Here is an 18,071-nt window from a genome sequence, read left to right as displayed (position 1 = left end):
CAAATTAGAGTCCCAAGAGAGGAAAGATTAGGGATTTTGTTAAAGCTTATTTTATTAAACAAGGCAAGAAAATAATCCAGAAAGTGAGACAACAAACTTTAAAAGAAAGTCAACGAATAACAAGGCCTAACACATTAACAAGACTAATTAACAATGATGCTTTACACATCAGTGTCAGGTTTGACTCCCATGTAGGGAACACACTGTAAAAAAAAAGCATTTACCATGAAACATTTGTAAACAGCTCTGGATAAAGTGTCTCAAATGAATAAATGTGCAAAACATGGGGAACAATCAGGAAACAGAAATGGGGAACAGAACAGGAAGTACAACATACTACAAAACAAAAGTTCATACAATAAAACAACAACCAATAAACCACATAGACATTTAATTTCAACCATTTTGATCAAGTCTGTTACCCATATTATTGTGAGAGAAAGTAATGAAACGTTTGTTTTTTTTCTTTATCAAGTTTATCAAATACTGCAAACTGAAATTTGGTCCCAAACTACCTAATCCCTGCTGAGTGACCAAATTAATTAAGACAAAATTTCCTACATTGTTATATCCATTCTAGAGTTGTTTTCCTTTTAAATGAGATGTCTATTGTAAGAAAACTGCAAAATCAAGGTTGCAAAAATAGCAAAACCTATGAAAGATTAACAGAAAATAAAAAAGATCATATTAAATTCAGTTTGACAAGCTAAAGTTGACAATCAACATCTTATTAACGTTAATGCTGATTGTTTGTGTAATACAATTTCAACATGAAGGAGACATTTTGATTATAGCTAGGTAAGTTTTCTTATTTGTACATAATAATTTTATTTTTGAATTTTCTCTTTTAATGTTGCTGCTTGGATTTGTTATGGGCATTAATACTATACTAATATCTGTTCGTTATTTGAAGAAAAAAAACAATTGTTGAAAAGGAAAATAAATTGTACTTAATCGTTTAAGTGCTTCATTCAGTTCATGCTTTGTAGCCTATTCGTGAAAAGTAACCTGGAGTAACAGGTAAATACCATGGTATTTATCAAAATACCACTACCACATATCCCCAGTAGCCCCACTGAAGCTCCAGAAAGGAGGATTTACCCGAGATATGGCAACCTCGACAGAAAGACAAGCGATTTCACTGGATTTCCTGTTTCCGGAATTCCGCACGGGCTGACTGGCTGTCGGCGAATGAAATAAACAAAGACTTACAAATCAGACTCCAACACCTCCTCTCTTCACCTGCAAACATGGACACTGGTGCGTATGTGTAAATATTGTCTCTCGCAGCTCGTAGGTGTGGGCTGAGGGCTCAGAGCTTCACAAATGTTGATGTGAATGGAGTAGAGTAGCATTGTGGCTAACTAGCCCGAGCTGTTTAACTACTACTACAGCTGAAAGTGACTAAGCAACGCTGTGAGGTCGACTTTTAACTCTTGAAAGCTTATGCTCGAGTTAAATGACTCGAGTGACGGTTTGAATGGGATCAAATGAGTGCGTACGTGTAATTATTTGAAATGGAAAGGTATGTTGTGTGAAAGATAAGCCGAACTACAGAAACGATGAATAGAGTCCAAGTGAAGTCAGAGAGCTGGCTGTCAATAATTTCAGGCAGAATCTGACAGTGTCATTCTGTCTTCGACTTTTGTGTGTCCCATGGACAAAAAGAAAGTCATACTTGTCAGTGTTTCTCAATATTCATGATTATGCTATGTATCAGTGAAAGTTTAAATGCACAGTTTCACACTTTGTCACTGTCCATCCTTGTCTGTAAACTAAGAGCTCTTGTTTTGTGTTTGTGTGCCCTTGTTGGTTGCCCAGGCCTGAGTCAGGAGAAAGCATCAGCTTTTGTCAAGCGATTCCGCTCAGAGCCACGATATCTGCTCGCCCAGAACGTCTCGACTTGCATTGATCCGTTAGAGGTGTGTCTGCACCGGCAGACGGTCCAAGATACAGTACACGTCTTTCAGCACAGCATTCCCACAGAGGGCAAACCAGTCACCAACCAGAAAAACTCAGGTACCTGCACTGTGAGGAAACTGATATGTAAAGTTTTGCACATAAATAGTGCATCTGACAGATATTTTTATTATGTATATCACACACTACAGTTTAGGTTCACTAACTTTCTATTCATCAAAGAATCCTGGAAATCATGGATTCTACAAAAATATTTAGTGACAGAACTGTTTTAAACATGAATAATTATAAGAATTTTTTTGTTTTGAGCAGCAAATCAGCATTAGAATGATTTCTTAAAGGGGTCATATGATGCTTTTTTAAAGATCATTATTTTGTGTATTTGGTGTAACAGAATATGTTGACATGCTTTAATGTTCAAAAAACACATTCTTTTTCAAATACTGTACATTATTGTAGGTCCTCTATGCCCCGCCTCTCTCAAACGCATCGTTTTCTACAAAGTCCCTCCTTCCGACAAGCGCAGTCTGCTCTGATTGGCCAGCTGACCCAGTGCATTGTGATTGGCCGAACACCGTAAGCACTCGTCGGAAATGTAACGCCCCTTACCATAATCGCGAGCTTCATCTTTCAAAATAAATGTAAAGACAGTAAATAATGTCATTAGTTTTACCATCAGTTCAAGCCCGAAAGGGGAACAGACACAGTAATGATGCAGTACACAAGCCGTGGTTAAGACAGCTGACTCTACTGTGATGTGACGCTCTCTCTCTCTCTCTCTCTCTCTCTCTCTCACACGCACGCACGCGCGCGCGATGCGCAAAACTCCGCATTTGAACAGTCGATAGCAAATACTTAAACTAGTAACAAACCATACTTACAGTCGCTGATTCAGAAGCACCAGATTGTCATAACAAAGTCAGAATCACCTCCTCTCCTAGGTTCATGAAACGGTCGTCCATAAAATGCATTGCTGTTCTGTTGTAAGTGATCTTAAAGATTCCTAAATGCATCTACTTTCGGAAGGCCAAATAAAGTGCTTTTGCTTTCGCCTAGAAACACACAGCGTCTCCCTGACATGGCTGCTTCAACACTAACTGCGGTTACTGAAACCACGCCTTCTTTCTTTGCGTGCACATTTGGGCGCATTATGCAAATATTCCCACATAGTGAGGTAGATATGTGGGGGCGTGTTAGAATGAGCCGTTTTAGGGGGGCGTGGCAGAGTCTTAACTTTGATAAAGAATATCTCTTTGGTTTTGAGACTTTAGTCTTTGCAACTTCAGGGATCTTATCTATTCACGAACAGCTTGTAACACTCCAAAGAGAAAGGAAAACTTGAAATCGCATCATATGACCCCTTTAAGATCATGTGATACTGAAGACTGGAGTTATGCCTGCTAAAAATTCAGCTTTGTCATCATAGGAAGAAATTACTTTTTAAAATATATTAAAATACAAAACAGTAATTGTACATTGTAATAATATTTCACAATATTACTGTTTATACAGTATTTTTGATCAAATCAGTGCAACCTTGGAGTATAAGAGACTTGGTGAATATGTTTCAAATTCATGCCTCAATGTCATGCGTCTTCCATTTATGAAGAAGTTTAACGTTGAAGAATTTGAATTCAGTCAGTCTTATCTTTTTTTCTGGGACAAGGTAAGTCAGCATTACCACTCCTCCTGGTTTGCATTTTCAAAAACAACAGACTCTTGACTGTTTAATCTGAGAATCAACTGTATTTATTTGCACCAGGCTCTGAGGTTGTAATTCTGCTGTATTTTTTTTGCTGTCTATCGTTTGCTCTTATTGTGTTAATGGTAAAAGTGCAGTAAATCCTCTTTTTGTGTGAGATGTATTGTGTTCCCTGGATGTTTGTGGCTCACTGTGTCCACTTTTTGCCCCTTCACCTTGTTGGTACACACCCCCTGATCATCTGTATTTCTGTTTTTGGCTCAGGTGGAGAGATGCTATTACTTTCTGCGTGCCTGTGTGGAGACGGCCCAGCGGAAGGAGTCCGTAGATGGCAGATTGGTTCAGTTCCTGCTATCAAATCCTACCAATGACGGCGGACAGTGGGATATGCTGGTTAACCTTATTGGTCAGTTTAGCTCTGTTGCATTGAATTAAACTCACATTTGTTCAGGGCAGGGGAAGTATTTATTTTTCAATTAAAAAGTGAATTTACATCTGTTCACTTTAGAATAAAAAGTAAATATATGAATTAAAATTAAACCCAACTTTGTACTTCTTTACATTCAAGTTTCATTTAAACTCCTATGTGTTTTCAGAAAAATACGGCATTGTCCCTAAGAAGTGCTTCCCCGAGTCTCACAGCTCTGAGGCATCCCGTAGAATGAATGATATCCTCAATCACAAGGTCAGTTCAGAGTTACGCTCAAAATGCAACTCTCAGTCTGCAGCCCCATGTATCCCCTCAAGCTTTCATGTTGACATTTACCGAACGAGGATTTAGTGGCTGCGTATGAGCTGGTGGCTCCATCACAGAAACGCTCTTTGAGTCATCGGATGAGCAGAGGATAAAGTCACTAAGGTCACTTTCCTTGTCTTTTAGATAAACGAGGAAGATGGCAATTTCGGCCCACATGACATTTAATGAAGAGCTAAAACAAATATGAGATAATGTGCCAGATTATGTCAGCTTATTTCAGTTATATTTAAATTCAGTTATTTGCCAAGGTAACATTAAAAAAAAATAATATTTCTATTTTAGTTTTTTCTCCTTAATTTCAATGACCCAAAACAATTTGTCATTTTAGTTTGTTTTTAGTTATCAGTAGCCTTTTTTTTTTTACATGGCTGAGGTCAGAGTCATGGAATAAGCTTCTAAAATTAGCATACTCATAATGTTACACTTACATTGTCTTTTAAAGCACTGTTTACTCTGGGGTTACTAAAATATTGTGAGAAAGCTAGATACAGTGGTTTATAAGATATTCTATAATCAGACACATTATTTAGCATTATCTATTTTTTTTATTTAATTAGTATTGTGACTTGTAATTTGCATTTGTTATTTGTGTTGCAGTTGAGGGAGTATTGTCTAAGGCTGAGGAACATGGTGGCCAGTGAAGTCCCTAAAACTGAGCTGTCTGACACTGTAGATACCATGATTGAGGAGGTGAGTTTGTTTTTTGGAGCTAACCTGCCCTCTGTTTTATCACAATGGCATAGTTCAGCCTGAAAAAAAGACATAATAATAATAATAATAATAATTTACTCGCCCTCACGTCATTACAAACCTGTATACGCATATGCACGTCAATTACATAATTAAAGATATTGGCAACATATTGATTTGATTTTCAATAATAATTCTTTCATATTAGAAATTGGATTCTTTTTTTATTATTCTACATAAAAGATAACACCATATGAGTTTGGAATGACATGAGGATGAGTAAAAAATGATAATCACAATTTTTGGATAAAGGGGTGCGTTTCCCAAAAGCATCATTAGCTATCTATGGTCGAAAGTTCCATTGAATGGAACTTGCTACCATACTTGCTTTTGGGAAACGCACCCCAGAATGGTAACAGAATGGTGCTATTCTCATAGGCCTGTTGAAGTCGCTGTTTGACTGCTTATCAAACCACCACTAGAGGTTGCCAGACAATATATTGCAAGGTTATCTTTCACAGGCTTTGCTGCGAACTCTTGCATATTTTGTATAAGCAGAGAGAACTGTAAAATTGAGGATGAGGACTGTCAAGCTCATATTTTATAATTATGGGATTTGCAACTGTTTGTTCCTTATCAGCAGTTGCCAGCTCTGAAAACCTCCCTGACATATCAGCTTTCAGAAACTTAAAAGCTTTTTTAGACACATTTGCATACTCAACAAACAGAAGGGCAGCATGATCAGTTTCATAATTCAGTCCATAAAAAGGTAAAGGTAATTTTTTTCATAAAGATCAGCATAGTGTAATATTTTACATTATTTAATATGTATATAATGAAATATACAAACTAAACGTAAAAAAGAAACCTTGCTTCTTAAAACACACATTCAATGGGGTCCAAAAATCTGTTTTTCAAATCTGAATTTGAAATATTTAAAATTAACAAAATTTATTATACTGCTATTATATATTGTAATGTAAAGAATAAACAATACCCTATTAAATGTTAAATAGTCTCAGGACCCTTTTGTATGTCATACTGTAAGTGATGTAACGACGTAAGTACTGACATATTGTAAATATCATAAATGCTTGATCTGACAAAACATAGACATCAATAATTAAACTCCATTTAAACTGAGCAATAACATTGTCAACCATCTATGAATCAAAATGAACACGTACAAAGCATGTCCTGGTTTTGTGAATACCTGCGTATGTGTATTTTAACGTATCTTTTATATGTTTGCACGCATTTTTATGCGTGTGAGCGGAGGAAAGAGAAAGGATGAGCTAGACAGAGAGAAAGTGTGAGCGCCTGCAGGACTTGATGACAGAATGTTCCACAAACATGATTGTTATCGCCCGGTGCCTGTCGTTGAGTGGAAAAGGCAATCTCACTGGCATTATTACTATACCTCCACCATCTGCGGAGGGACGACGCACAGCGTACACGTATAAGTTAATATCTCTAAGCTTGTGCTCTGCGTTTCTCTCCCGGGATAAACATATGCCCGAGTATGATTTGTTTATCTGGTTGTGATACACATTCTTCTCTCACCCATTTGGGCCTTTTCCTGTTTTTGACATGATGTTTGTTTGTCCACCTGGTGGTGGTTTGTTTTCTGTAGCACTTCACTAGCTGAGGAGTTGTTGGGAAGTGAGTTTGTTTATTTAATAGGGACACGGTGAGACGTCGCTTTTATTCATATCAAAATGATGGTGAGTTATGGTGGATTAAATCAAATGCAGGAAAGTCATATTTGCGTAATTGAGACTGGATACTAGTCCAGTGTAGACAAAACAAGTCAAGTCAGAACTTGTATGAGGGTCAAAATCAGTTTGTATCTTTCCTTTTTTTTTCCGTTTCCATTCATAATCACACTAGTAGATCAAAGGTGACCTTGTTTAACTGGAGTTACTGATGTGTTGGCACTGCTGGACTGGACAGTGTCACACTTTACAATCTCAGGACTGTATCTGACAGAGCTTTGTGCTGCAGAACATGCCTTAAAGTGGCTCAAACAAACCACGTCTTCATGTGGAGCGATCACTTTACAAAGCCTTCAGAATTGATCAATTTTAAAATATTATTTTGTTTATAGAACACTTCCCTGCCATGTGTATAATTTCATTTTATCTTACCTTTAGTTTTATAGCTTAGTGCAATCATAGATTTCTAGCCTGACAACTTAAAATGCTTCCTTTAAAATATATATATATATATATATATATATTTCCCCTCCTATATATATATATATATATATATATATATACACACAGATACACCTAATTAACCTATTTAAGTCTCTTTTGCTCATCAAGGCTGCATTTATTTGATCAGAAATACAATAAAAACAGTAATATTATGAAATATTATTTACATTTAAAATAATTGTTTTCTATTTTAATATATTTTAAAACTGAATTTATTCCTGTGATTGCAAAGCTGAATTTTCAGCAGTCATTACTTCAGTCTTTAGTGTCACATGGTCCTTCAGAAATAATTGTAATATGCTAATTTGCCGATTGATAAACATTTCTTATTATTATCAATGCTGAAAACAGTAAACACAATATTTTTGTGAATACCGAGATGCATCTTTTTTTAAAGAATTTTTTGATGAATATAAGTTCAGTATTTATTTAAAATATTTTTTTTGTAAGATTATAAATGTCTTTTCTGTCACATTTGATGAATTGAATGCATCCTTGCTGAATAAAGTACTTGAAATTCAGAGATCAAAAAAACTTAGTTTTTATAGTACATCAGACATCAAAAGATCAAAGGAAATATTTTGATATAACTGCTTTAATCACAGAATCAACTCATCATGATTGTGTTATATAAACATTCTGTTCATCTGTCATATCTTAATGTTTGTTTGCACATGCTAGAAGACAGTGTGTATGTATGATAAAGGAATGTGCAGATTTGTTGTTTTTTTTGGTTGAGGTCTGTTTAGTCACTGTGTTGTGGTTGTGGATAATTCTCTGCAAAGACATACTTAAATTCCCTTGTTGAACTTTGTTTGCCTGAAAGGGCCAAATGTGTTTAATGTTTACACAAAAAGTTCAAGTTAATCAATCAAATATATTTGTCATCTCTTCACAGCATTTTAATGGGTAATCTGATCATGCTCTAAATTATATTTTGGCTTGCGTTGTGTCATTTTTGCCATGCAACGAAAACAAAAAGGCCAATTATTGACACGCCACACTTTGCTGAACTTCATTCTGTTTACTTCCTTGCAGAGCTGTGCTTGAGAAGCAGATGCAAACAAAAATGATAAGATCAGCACTGTGGTCTCAGTACCAGAGTCTGGCAGCCGTATAGAAAAGTGATGTTTACGATGAAGATCTTGTACCTTCCCACAGGCAGCTGAAATCATGCCATGTTGCATCTTCATACATCCAGCAATTTGCATGGCTGATTGCTTGCACATGGATTACTTTGACGTGAGACAGCCAGCCAGAGTGTTGCTTTCCTTGTCAACAAACCCCTATTTGCCATATTCATACCTGGAGCACCTTGTGCCCACACACTGGAGCAGGTGCTTGTGATCCCAGATAAGCCAGTATCTCAACCCACTAGAACGAGAGGTGATGCATGTGGCATTGGATAAGTCTGACCATGAGTGACCTGAACATTTCTCCACTCCTTAAACTTCTTTTGTTTTGTTTTGTTAGTTTAAATATAGTTTTTATTTATTTATTATTATTATTATTTATTTTAAGTTTGTGTAATTTTTTCTTTTTTTGGGGTTGGGGGTGTTTACATTTTTGTTTTAGTTTATTGCATTTATTTTGTCTATTTCTTTGTAATTTGTTTTTATTTAGTTCTGTGAGGGTTTTCATTTGTTTTTGCTTTGTTGTTTGGTTTACATTTTTTGTTTAATTTTCTTTTATCTTTTAGTTTTGTGGTGTTTAAATTAAATGTAGTTTATAGTTTATATGCTTAGTTTTTTTTTTTGTTTTTTTTTTAAGTTTTGCTTTTTATTGTGGTTTATTTTATTATTTTATTTTTTGTAGTTTTTTCTTTTTGTCATTTTTTATTCTTTGTAATTTTATTTAGTTCTGTGGGGTTTTTCATTTTAGTTTTTTATTTTGTTTATTTTAGTGTATTGCTTTTGTTTTGTGAGGTTTTATTTCATTTTGTTTAGTTTTTTTTTTTTATTTAGTTTATAGTTTATCTGCTTTGTTTGTTTTTTTATTTTGTTTTGCTTTTTTATTGTGGTTCATTTTATTTTATTTTTTGTAGTTCGTTTGTTTTGTCATTTTTTTATTCTTTGTAATTTTATTTAGTTCTGTGGGGGTTTTCATTTTAGTTTTTTACTTTGTTTATTTTAGTGTATTGCTTTTGTTTTGTCTTATTTTTGTAAATTGCTTTTAGTTCTGTGGAGGTTTTTCATGTATTGTTTTTTAATTTTTTTTTTTTTTTAATTTTTAGGTTTATAATAAATTTGTATGTTTTTCAAGGTTTATATTTCATTTTGTTTTATTGGTTTTTGTTTCATTCATTTTTTTAGTTTATCTGTTTTGTTTTTGTTTTTTTGTTTTGCATTTATACTGTTGCTATTTATAGGGACAATGACACAGATTTGTCATAAGCCAAGTTTGATCTCATAATGCCCGTGTGAGCACCATGGCTCAGTGTGTCTTAGCATGCAGACTACCACCAGGCCATAGCTCTGACCCTTTGGAATAAACTAAAATGTTTTCCTGTAACATGTCACAAATGCTCTTGGCAATATACTTATATATTAGGTTATAGGATATATTAGGTTTTCATGCACCTTTCAGATCAAATGCCCATTGTTTATCCCATACATACAAGTTTGATTTTCATTGCATCCATACACCTTGCTCTTGTTAAGTTGCTCTGACTCACAGATCCTGCATTGGCCAGAGGAGATGAGATTTAGTGCTTTTGGACGAGACATTGTGTTTTTCTTAAGCAAAAGATTTGCATTGTGCTGTGGCATGCTGATGTTCCTGGCCTTTGAGCCAGCTGCTCATCCCTGGTTGTGCCTCTCAGCTCTTCCTGCTGCCCTGTGGCCACACAGCCTCAGACAGGTGTTTCAATATTGACTCGCTGACTCCGTACTGACGTCAGTGAGCTTCGGCTATTGTTTCGTGCGAGCGGGACTTTTCAACAGGCCCAAAAAAAGGGGAAAATGGGCGCCCATGTTTTTTGGACGGTCCTGCGAGTTTATCTAACCTGCCAAGGAGGAGAGAGGATGTGAGAGCGTGCGACGCAGAGGCTGTTTGTGCAGTTGGAGCATCTGGGTCCAGCGCCGGGTCAACAGGGAGGAAAGAGGGCCGGGCACCGCTGGTATTTACTCTCCCTCTGGGAAGACTGGATAGAGAAAACAAACTTTAATGCTAAATGGTTTTCTTTTTGGGATAGGGCTGGAATAGGGTGAGAGAGAAGGTTGGTTACTTGGAGAAAACCTCTCTTCTGAAATCTCTCATCTAAAGTACATTAAATTGTCAAATCTGTCATTTATTTCCCCTTATTTTCATCTGTGGAACACAAATGATATTTTACAAATGAAAGTGGATGATTTATAATGTGAAACTCCCAATAGGATGAAAAGGCACCATTATGAGTCTTCTGAAGCCGTATGATAACTCATTTAACGTGTGATTAAAAGACCAAAAGTTTTGTTTTTCTGCTTTTTAAGTTCTGAAAGGGCATTATCCATTGTATTTATTTATCTATTTTTTTTTTACTGTTTTTTGTGTGATGAACAGACCAAAATTAGTTTTTTGTTTTTTTACTTTTTTGTACTTTTGTTTTTATGTTGGTTTTTTGCCCTTTGTTGCTGTTAATTTTAGGGAAAATTAAGTGGAAAAAAAGAAAATATGTTTCCCTATACCATCTCAGAAATTTAAGTAATTATTCTCACATTTTTCTATTAAAACAAATTTGCATGGCAAGTGTCATTGTTTTTTCACATCTCATGAGCTCAAATGTCTGCACTTTTATGGTGCTTTTTGTCCTTTTTGGAGCTTGACTGTATAAATCACCATCCACTTTTGTTGGAATAAAGAAGCTTTAACATTCTGCAATATCTCTCCTTTTGTGAAACAGCATGAGGGTGAGTAAATATGTTTTCATTAATCGGTGAACTATTCCTTAAAAAAAAAGTTTTAGGAGCCATAAATATATGCGTTTTTATTTTCTGTTTACTTCTCTGTGAAGTCTAGACAAATGAAAGCTCATATAGTGTGAATAAAGTACATCAGAATTCTCTGTAAAATTCAGTTTGTGTGGCGCATGTCTCTGTTGATCCACCTACTTGTATATGCCAAAAGAAAAAAGACAGGCACATCTTATCTGTCCAGTTTCTTGCCTTCCTGCCTGTGCCTTTGCGATTGACCAAGAAGTGCATACAGGTGCATCTCAATAAATTAGAATGGCTTGGAAAAGTTCATTTATTTCAGTAATTCAACTCGTGTCAATGATTGTCTTCTGGACAACTGTCAGATCAGCAGTCTTCCCCATGATTGTGTAGCCTAGTGAACCAAACTGAGAGACCATTTTGAAGGCTCAGGAAACCGTTGCAGGTGTTTTGAGTTGATTAGCTGATTGGCATGTCACCATATTCTAATTTGTTGAGATAATTGGTGGGTTTTTGTTAAATGTGAGCCAAAATCATCACAATTAAAAGAACCAAAGACTTAAACTACTTCAGTCTGTGTGCACTGAATTTATTTAATGCACGAGTTTCACAATTTGAGTTGAATTACTGAAATAAATGAACTTTTCCACGACATTCTAATTTATTGAGATGCACCTGTATTATCAAGGTCAAGTTAATCTTGGCTACAAGAAATCCGCGTTCCAATATATAAAGCTCAGGCCGCGGTCAGGAGAGGGCAGGAAATGCTTCGGTTTGGAGTAACAAAGGCTAAGTTCTGAGAACTAAAAACTGTTTGAGTTCAGAATAAAGTGTACCAGAGTCAAACATTGGACGCCTCACACACATTGTTTGTGTTCTTAGTGCTCATCTCAGCTACATCCTGTCAAAGCCAGAGCTTTCTCTAATGTGGTTTGTTTTGATTTCCCAGGTCTTAAGATATCACATTCATATGTCATCCATCTTCAGAGTTCAAACATAACGCCAGCCTTCAATCAACCATTTTTGAATTTTGAATGCTTATTAGGGGCCATAAAACTTGAGAGTTTCCGCTATGTACACTACTGTTCAAAAGGTTGGTGTCAATATGATTTCATGTATCTTTTTTTATTTCATTTTATGTCTTCAGGTGTTTCGAGTGGCCAGTGTTTGTCTGGGCAGTCCTCCAGACACCATCTGTTGGGAATACCGGGACAAGGACAAGAACTTCCACCGCATGGGCCCTTTAACTCCTCTGGAGTTTTACACAAAGCACGTCAAGCCCCTCTATAATCTCCAGGACAAGGTAGGAGCAGCATAGGCTATGTCAGCTTCAGCATTATATGCCTTCAGTCTGTTGTAGTTCTCACTCACAGGTTGTGCAATCTCTATGCAGATTTGCCTCGTTAATGACCCTCGGCCCCAAAACCCCTATGGAAAGCTGTATAGTGTGGAGTTTCTGGGAAACATGGTGGGTGGCCGCAGAACACTTTACAACAACCAGTCCATCGAGCTGCTCAAGAAAGCTGCTGCAGATTCCATCAAGAGTGGAGAGGTAAAATCAATTGGGTTCGAAGGGTTGCCATTATAATTAGGCTGGTTTAGGGTCATGTGATTATCTTTGCAAAAGTTTAGGGATACTGAGGTATTTTATTTTGGGAATACTTTTCTGAATACTTTAATTTAGTATGCTTTAAATTGATCAAAAGTGACAGAAAAGACATTTATAATATTATAAAATATTTCTATTTCAAATAAATGCTGTTGGTTAAAGAATTATAAACATTTCTGAAGTATCATGTGACACTGAAGACTGGAGCAATGGCTGCTGAAAATTCAAAATTTCCATCACAGGAATAAATTAGAATTGGAAACATGTTAAAATAGAAAAGAGTTATTTTAAACTAGTAATAATATTTAAAAATATTACTTTTCTACTGAATTTTTGATCAAATGCAACTTTAAGCATAAGAAACGGTTTTGAAAAACATTTTGAGCTGTAGTGTATATGGATGCTAGTCATGGCCCAGGAATAAACAGATAGCACAATTATTCCCACATGACAAAAGAGACCTATGAGGTTTGATAGTGATTGTTGAAGGTGGTGAATCTGTTACAAATGCAGCATTTTGATGGCTGTAGTGGAAATGAAATGAGAGAAGCTGTTTTTTCTCATAATTTACACTTCTACATTTATCTTTAAAGTACTACCACTGAAACATATTTGAGCTAAAAAATCTAGATAAACTAGATCTAGATAAACACTAACTCAACAGCCTGTTGGTGGACAGCTTGATCGTTTTGTCTCTCATCCAGTATGAGACTTAATGACCCTGTTTACACCAAGTTTACACCACTAAATGATACAATTATAAACTATTCACTTATTTGTGTCACTCTCTGAGGTTTACATGCCTGTACATTGCATTCTGTCTGGAATTTTAAAGTCTTGTTTTACATGTTATGTAAAATGGTTGTACAAAAATGGTGGTTGTTATAACCGACCCACAGAAAGTGGATTAATTGGTGTCTTCTGGCATCAGGCGGTGTGGTTCGGCTGTGACGTAGGCAAACATTTCCACAGCAAACTGGGCATCAATGACATGAATGTGTGAGTATTGTTTCTTCTGCTAGTTAAAAGGTAAGACTTTTCTCAATGTGTTTTTGACACTAAGGATTCTCTGTATTTTTGTAGGTTTAACCATGACCTGGTGTTCGGCATCTCAGTGAAAAACTTGTCTAAGGCGGAAAGGTTGATCTATGGAGATTCCATGATGACCCATGCCATGATTCTGACTGGTGTTACTGACAAGGTATTGAGAGAACAGCATGCTCAAAAACATTGTCAGATATGCTTGGTTGGCTGGTACAAGTTGAGCTAGTTATTTAAAGAGCACTGTATCGCACAGGTCATGACCCTGAATGCTCATTAACAGCTCTTACAGTCAGTGTGACCTCGAGATTTTTCCTCCCTCTGCAGACATCCGGCCTGTTTAATTACAAGCAGTTTTTTTAGATTACTGTCTACTTTCCCTCACAAGTCATCATATGCATGTCCAGAGTTCATTATTCTCTTCTCTGGTACCCGGTGGACAGCACCAATGTGCTGTAAAGCAAAGGGCTTCTTCGCCCTGTTTTATTAATCAGTAAAACATACTTAATATACCAAATTAATACTTCTGTTCAGCAAGGATGCATTAAATTGATCAAAAGTGACAGTAAATACGTTTATAATGTTCTAAATGCTATAAACTTCTATTTCAAATCTACACCTTTCTTTTGAACTTTCTATTCATCAAAGAATTCAGAAAAAATGTATCACAGTTTCCACAAACATATTAAGCAGCACAACTGTTTTCAACATTGATAATAATAAATGTTTCTTGAGCAGCAAATCAGCATATTAGAATGATTTCTGAAGGATCATGTGATACTGACGACTGGAGTAATGCCTGCTGAAACTTCAGCTTTGCCATCATAGGAATAAATCACATTTTAAATGTATTTAAATATATTAAAATAGAAAAGTTATTTTAAATTGTAATATTTTACTATTTTTACTGTATTTTTGATCAAATAAATGCAGCTTGGCAAGCATAGGAGGCTTCTTTCAAAAACATAAAATCTTACCGACCCCAAACATTTGAAAATTAGTGTACAGTGGTAATATTTCACATATCAACCTTTGTGAACCTAAACCCTTTCGGTTATGAGTCCACATCTCTATCCATTACACTATGATTGGCATGTGTATGGGACAGACTTTCACTCTCTGTTTCATCACCTCTGTCTCTCGTCCACAGAATGGAAAGGAGGGATGCTATGAGAAGTGGCGTGTGGAAAACTCGTGGGGAGACGACCGTGGGAATAAAGGTGAGGGGTTACCATCTGTCTGCTGCTTATATATGCTTCCTAATTTACAGATATTTGACTTTTGACATTGAATAATTCAATTTGCAGCAGGATTACCTCTTGGGGCTCCTTAGTCCACTCTTCAATAACTTAATTTAACTCATGTCTGAGAACACCAGGAGTCAGATATTTGATTTAGCATGGGGTCTCTGTTGGGCCTCTCTGGATTTAGAGGTTTAGAGCGTGGTGTGTGTGTTATTCAAGCCTGGCACATCTGTAGACCCGCTCACAGCTGGACCTCATGTCCATACCCACTGTCTTATTTAAAACAGACGCTACATTGAGGGGCTGTTTAATTAGCTTTGGTTGCCTGGAGAAAGAAAGAGTGTGTGCACACGCACACATTGTTGTTTTCTTTCTGCTTCCACAGACCTGCATTCCTCAGAAGATTATAGAGGTATTTTGGCCTGCTCGTTTTTCATAGAAAATTATTCCTTGCAGATTGCTTCATCTGTGCATTTAAAAAGTTCAAAGTTTGCCTTAAAGGTGAAGTGTGTCATTTTTTCCATGTTAAAATACTTTCTTTTGTTGGTTTAATGAGATGCAAAGGGATTCATAGGTCAGTTTCCTCAAAATGTGTAAATGCTGTGGTTCTGTGGTGTTTCTAAGGCAAGCATTGCTATTTCTGTTGCACATATACTAACGTCAGTAAATTTTGCATAATTAACAGCAAATCTCAAAATGAAAATGACTTTTCATACATGTACATTATAATGTTGTGATGCTGAAATTCACTTGTAGCATTTAAAACTACTGAGTTTTTTTATTTTGACAAAATAGTATATAATTGTAATATTTGACGCAGTAAGCAACTGCCCTAGAAATGCCCTAGCAACCACTAAAAACACCTTAGCAATGACCAGAACACTCCAGCAGTGCCAACTCCAACATCACACTAGTAGTGCAGTAGTTAGATGCTTCACCTTTAACACTGATTTTAGTAGAAACATCTGCCAATGTTGTAAAAATATCAGCCTTACAGCGCACAGTGAATTAATAAATGATGGATCACATCTAATCACGGCTATTTATAAATTCAAAACATCACAGCTGCACATAAATCAGGACTTTTTGTGGTTTTCCAGCAACATTGTTTGGCAGCTAGATGAGGAGAGGAATTAGAAAAATGTGTTGTTGAGGTCGAAGGGGTTAAGGGCTCTCAAATTGTTCATAACAGTTGTTTCCCCTGAAGATTAGACAGTAATGTGATATACTCAGGGGAGCCGGATAAACGTTCTGGAGGAAAACAGGCTTCAGGCTTGTAAGATTGATTATTTCTGCCTCTTTCTGGCCTATTTTTGCATATTGTGGCACAAACAAGAGGTTGATGAGGGGTAATTGTGTAACTGATTTTGACAGAATATTTATAATGCGGTCAATGGCTCACTGGAGGCCCTGAAGCTGGTAGATTTTATGGCTGTAGAAGTGAAGTGATGAATAGAGGGATAAATATTCTCTCAGATGCTTTGTGCCCCCCAGGAATGGACGATATTTTTTTTACAAACACAATCAAAGACTGCCAGCTGCCCAAAAAACGTGATGTTTTATAGCAAAAATCAGTTTGTTTTTCAGATTCAGAACCGTTTGTCTCTGAGGCTTCTCTCAGTCTCATTAAAAGTCTGTTCTCATCCAAGAGTGATGCCCCATTTGAACACACTCAGACTATTTTGAAAAATCACACTTTGATAACCCAAGCATTGCGCTGAGGTACTGATGCACAAAAATCCAACATGGAAATCCAAGCTCTACTGCTCCATTTGTTCTCAGGATGTTCTGCTCTGTTTCACTTGGCATTTTTCTTCTGTTCGATGGCCCGGTTTGATTTGTCTTAGTCAACCGGTCATGGCCCAGGAGTGAACACTGTGTGAAATAAAACTTATCATCATCTACTTCCTGCTTTTAACAGGGCAAAACATTCCTGATGTCAAGTTTTTGTATGTTCTTTAAGTGGCTTTATCGGGAGCCACTGTTGGACACGATTGGATCTTGACACACCCTGAATGAAAAATATTGTTAAAATGTGTATGTTTGCTTATTTTAAAATCAAACTTTTTCAGTTTTGAGAAGCTAGACAGGTGATCTAGACAAGGTGTAGCTCGTTCCCTCCATGCGAACAATGGAGAAAGTGCGGCGCTAATGGGATCAGGATTTCATTTGACATCAGATTTGGCAGCGTTAAACACCGTTTGCTGTTAAAGTTTTACTCACAAGCGTAATCGGATTTCAGCGTGTGACGAAAAATCCCGTCTCACGAGGCGGGTGTTAAATCGGACATCTCTCAGGCCTGGACGGTATATAGCGTCATATGTTGCTTAATTACACATTTAATTAGTGGATTGTGCTCTGTTCAAACCAAGTGAGCTAAGCTGAAGTTTCTCATAAGAGCTTCTGCTGCAGCAAATTAAATGGTGTTCCACTCCTCTGTCCCGCTATCTTTTGCTCATCTCTCATTTGACCCGTTTATCTCTGTCTGTTGTCCGTGCCTCATGTCTGCCTCTTCCTGCAGGATATCTGATCATGACAGACGAGTGGTTTTCGGAGTATGTGTACGAGGTGGTGGTGGATAAGAATTTCCTCCCTCCTGAAGTGCTGGACGTCATGCAGCAGGACCCCATCGTCCTCCCAGCCTGGGACCCCATGGGAGCTCTGGCATAACCATGGGAGCCGAAGGAACTGGTCTCAGCCTGGTCTCCTTGACTCTGCCTCCAACTGGTTTTTACCCTCCTACCATCTCTCACAAAAAGCCTACCCTAGATATAAAAAAATAAATAAAGATTTTTGCCTCTTTTTTTATTATCACTGGAGTCTGAGTGTGGAATCATTTCAATGCATCATTTGCTTAGTATAATTCCTGATTTAATCAGCATTACGTGATTTGAATTCTGGCATCTTTGAGATATATACACTGCCATTCAACTTTCTTTTTTTTTTTTTTCTTTTTTTGGAAGAAATCTGAATATTTA

The 18,071-nt window shown here is 36.6% G+C and overlaps 1 protein-coding gene across 1 annotated transcript; it reads left to right on the top strand.

Annotated features, from left to right (window-relative positions):
• Window positions 1-1,122: 1,122 nt before the first annotated feature.
• Window positions 1,123-17,907, top strand: LOC107685090 (bleomycin hydrolase-like). Its single transcript, XM_016481575.1, has 12 exons — window positions 1,123-1,260; window positions 1,822-2,035; window positions 3,493-3,586; window positions 3,887-4,028; window positions 4,219-4,307; window positions 4,977-5,069; window positions 12,347-12,502; window positions 12,593-12,751; window positions 13,740-13,807; window positions 13,892-14,009; window positions 15,000-15,069; window positions 17,615-17,907. The coding sequence occupies exons 1-12, from the start codon at window positions 1,251-1,253 to the stop codon at window positions 17,761-17,763; spliced, it is 1,362 nt and encodes a 453-aa protein (XP_016337061.1). The 5' UTR covers window positions 1,123-1,250; the 3' UTR covers window positions 17,764-17,907.
• The last annotated feature ends 164 nt before the right edge of the window (window positions 17,908-18,071 follow it).

This window comes from Sinocyclocheilus anshuiensis, unplaced genomic scaffold, assembly GCF_001515605.1.
Source record: "Sinocyclocheilus anshuiensis isolate Anshui unplaced genomic scaffold, SAMN03320099.WGS_v1.1 scaffold914, whole genome shotgun sequence".
In the NCBI taxonomy this organism is placed as follows: domain Eukaryota; kingdom Metazoa; phylum Chordata; class Actinopteri; order Cypriniformes; family Cyprinidae; genus Sinocyclocheilus; species Sinocyclocheilus anshuiensis.
This window is presented reverse-complemented; position numbering and strand designations above follow the sequence as displayed.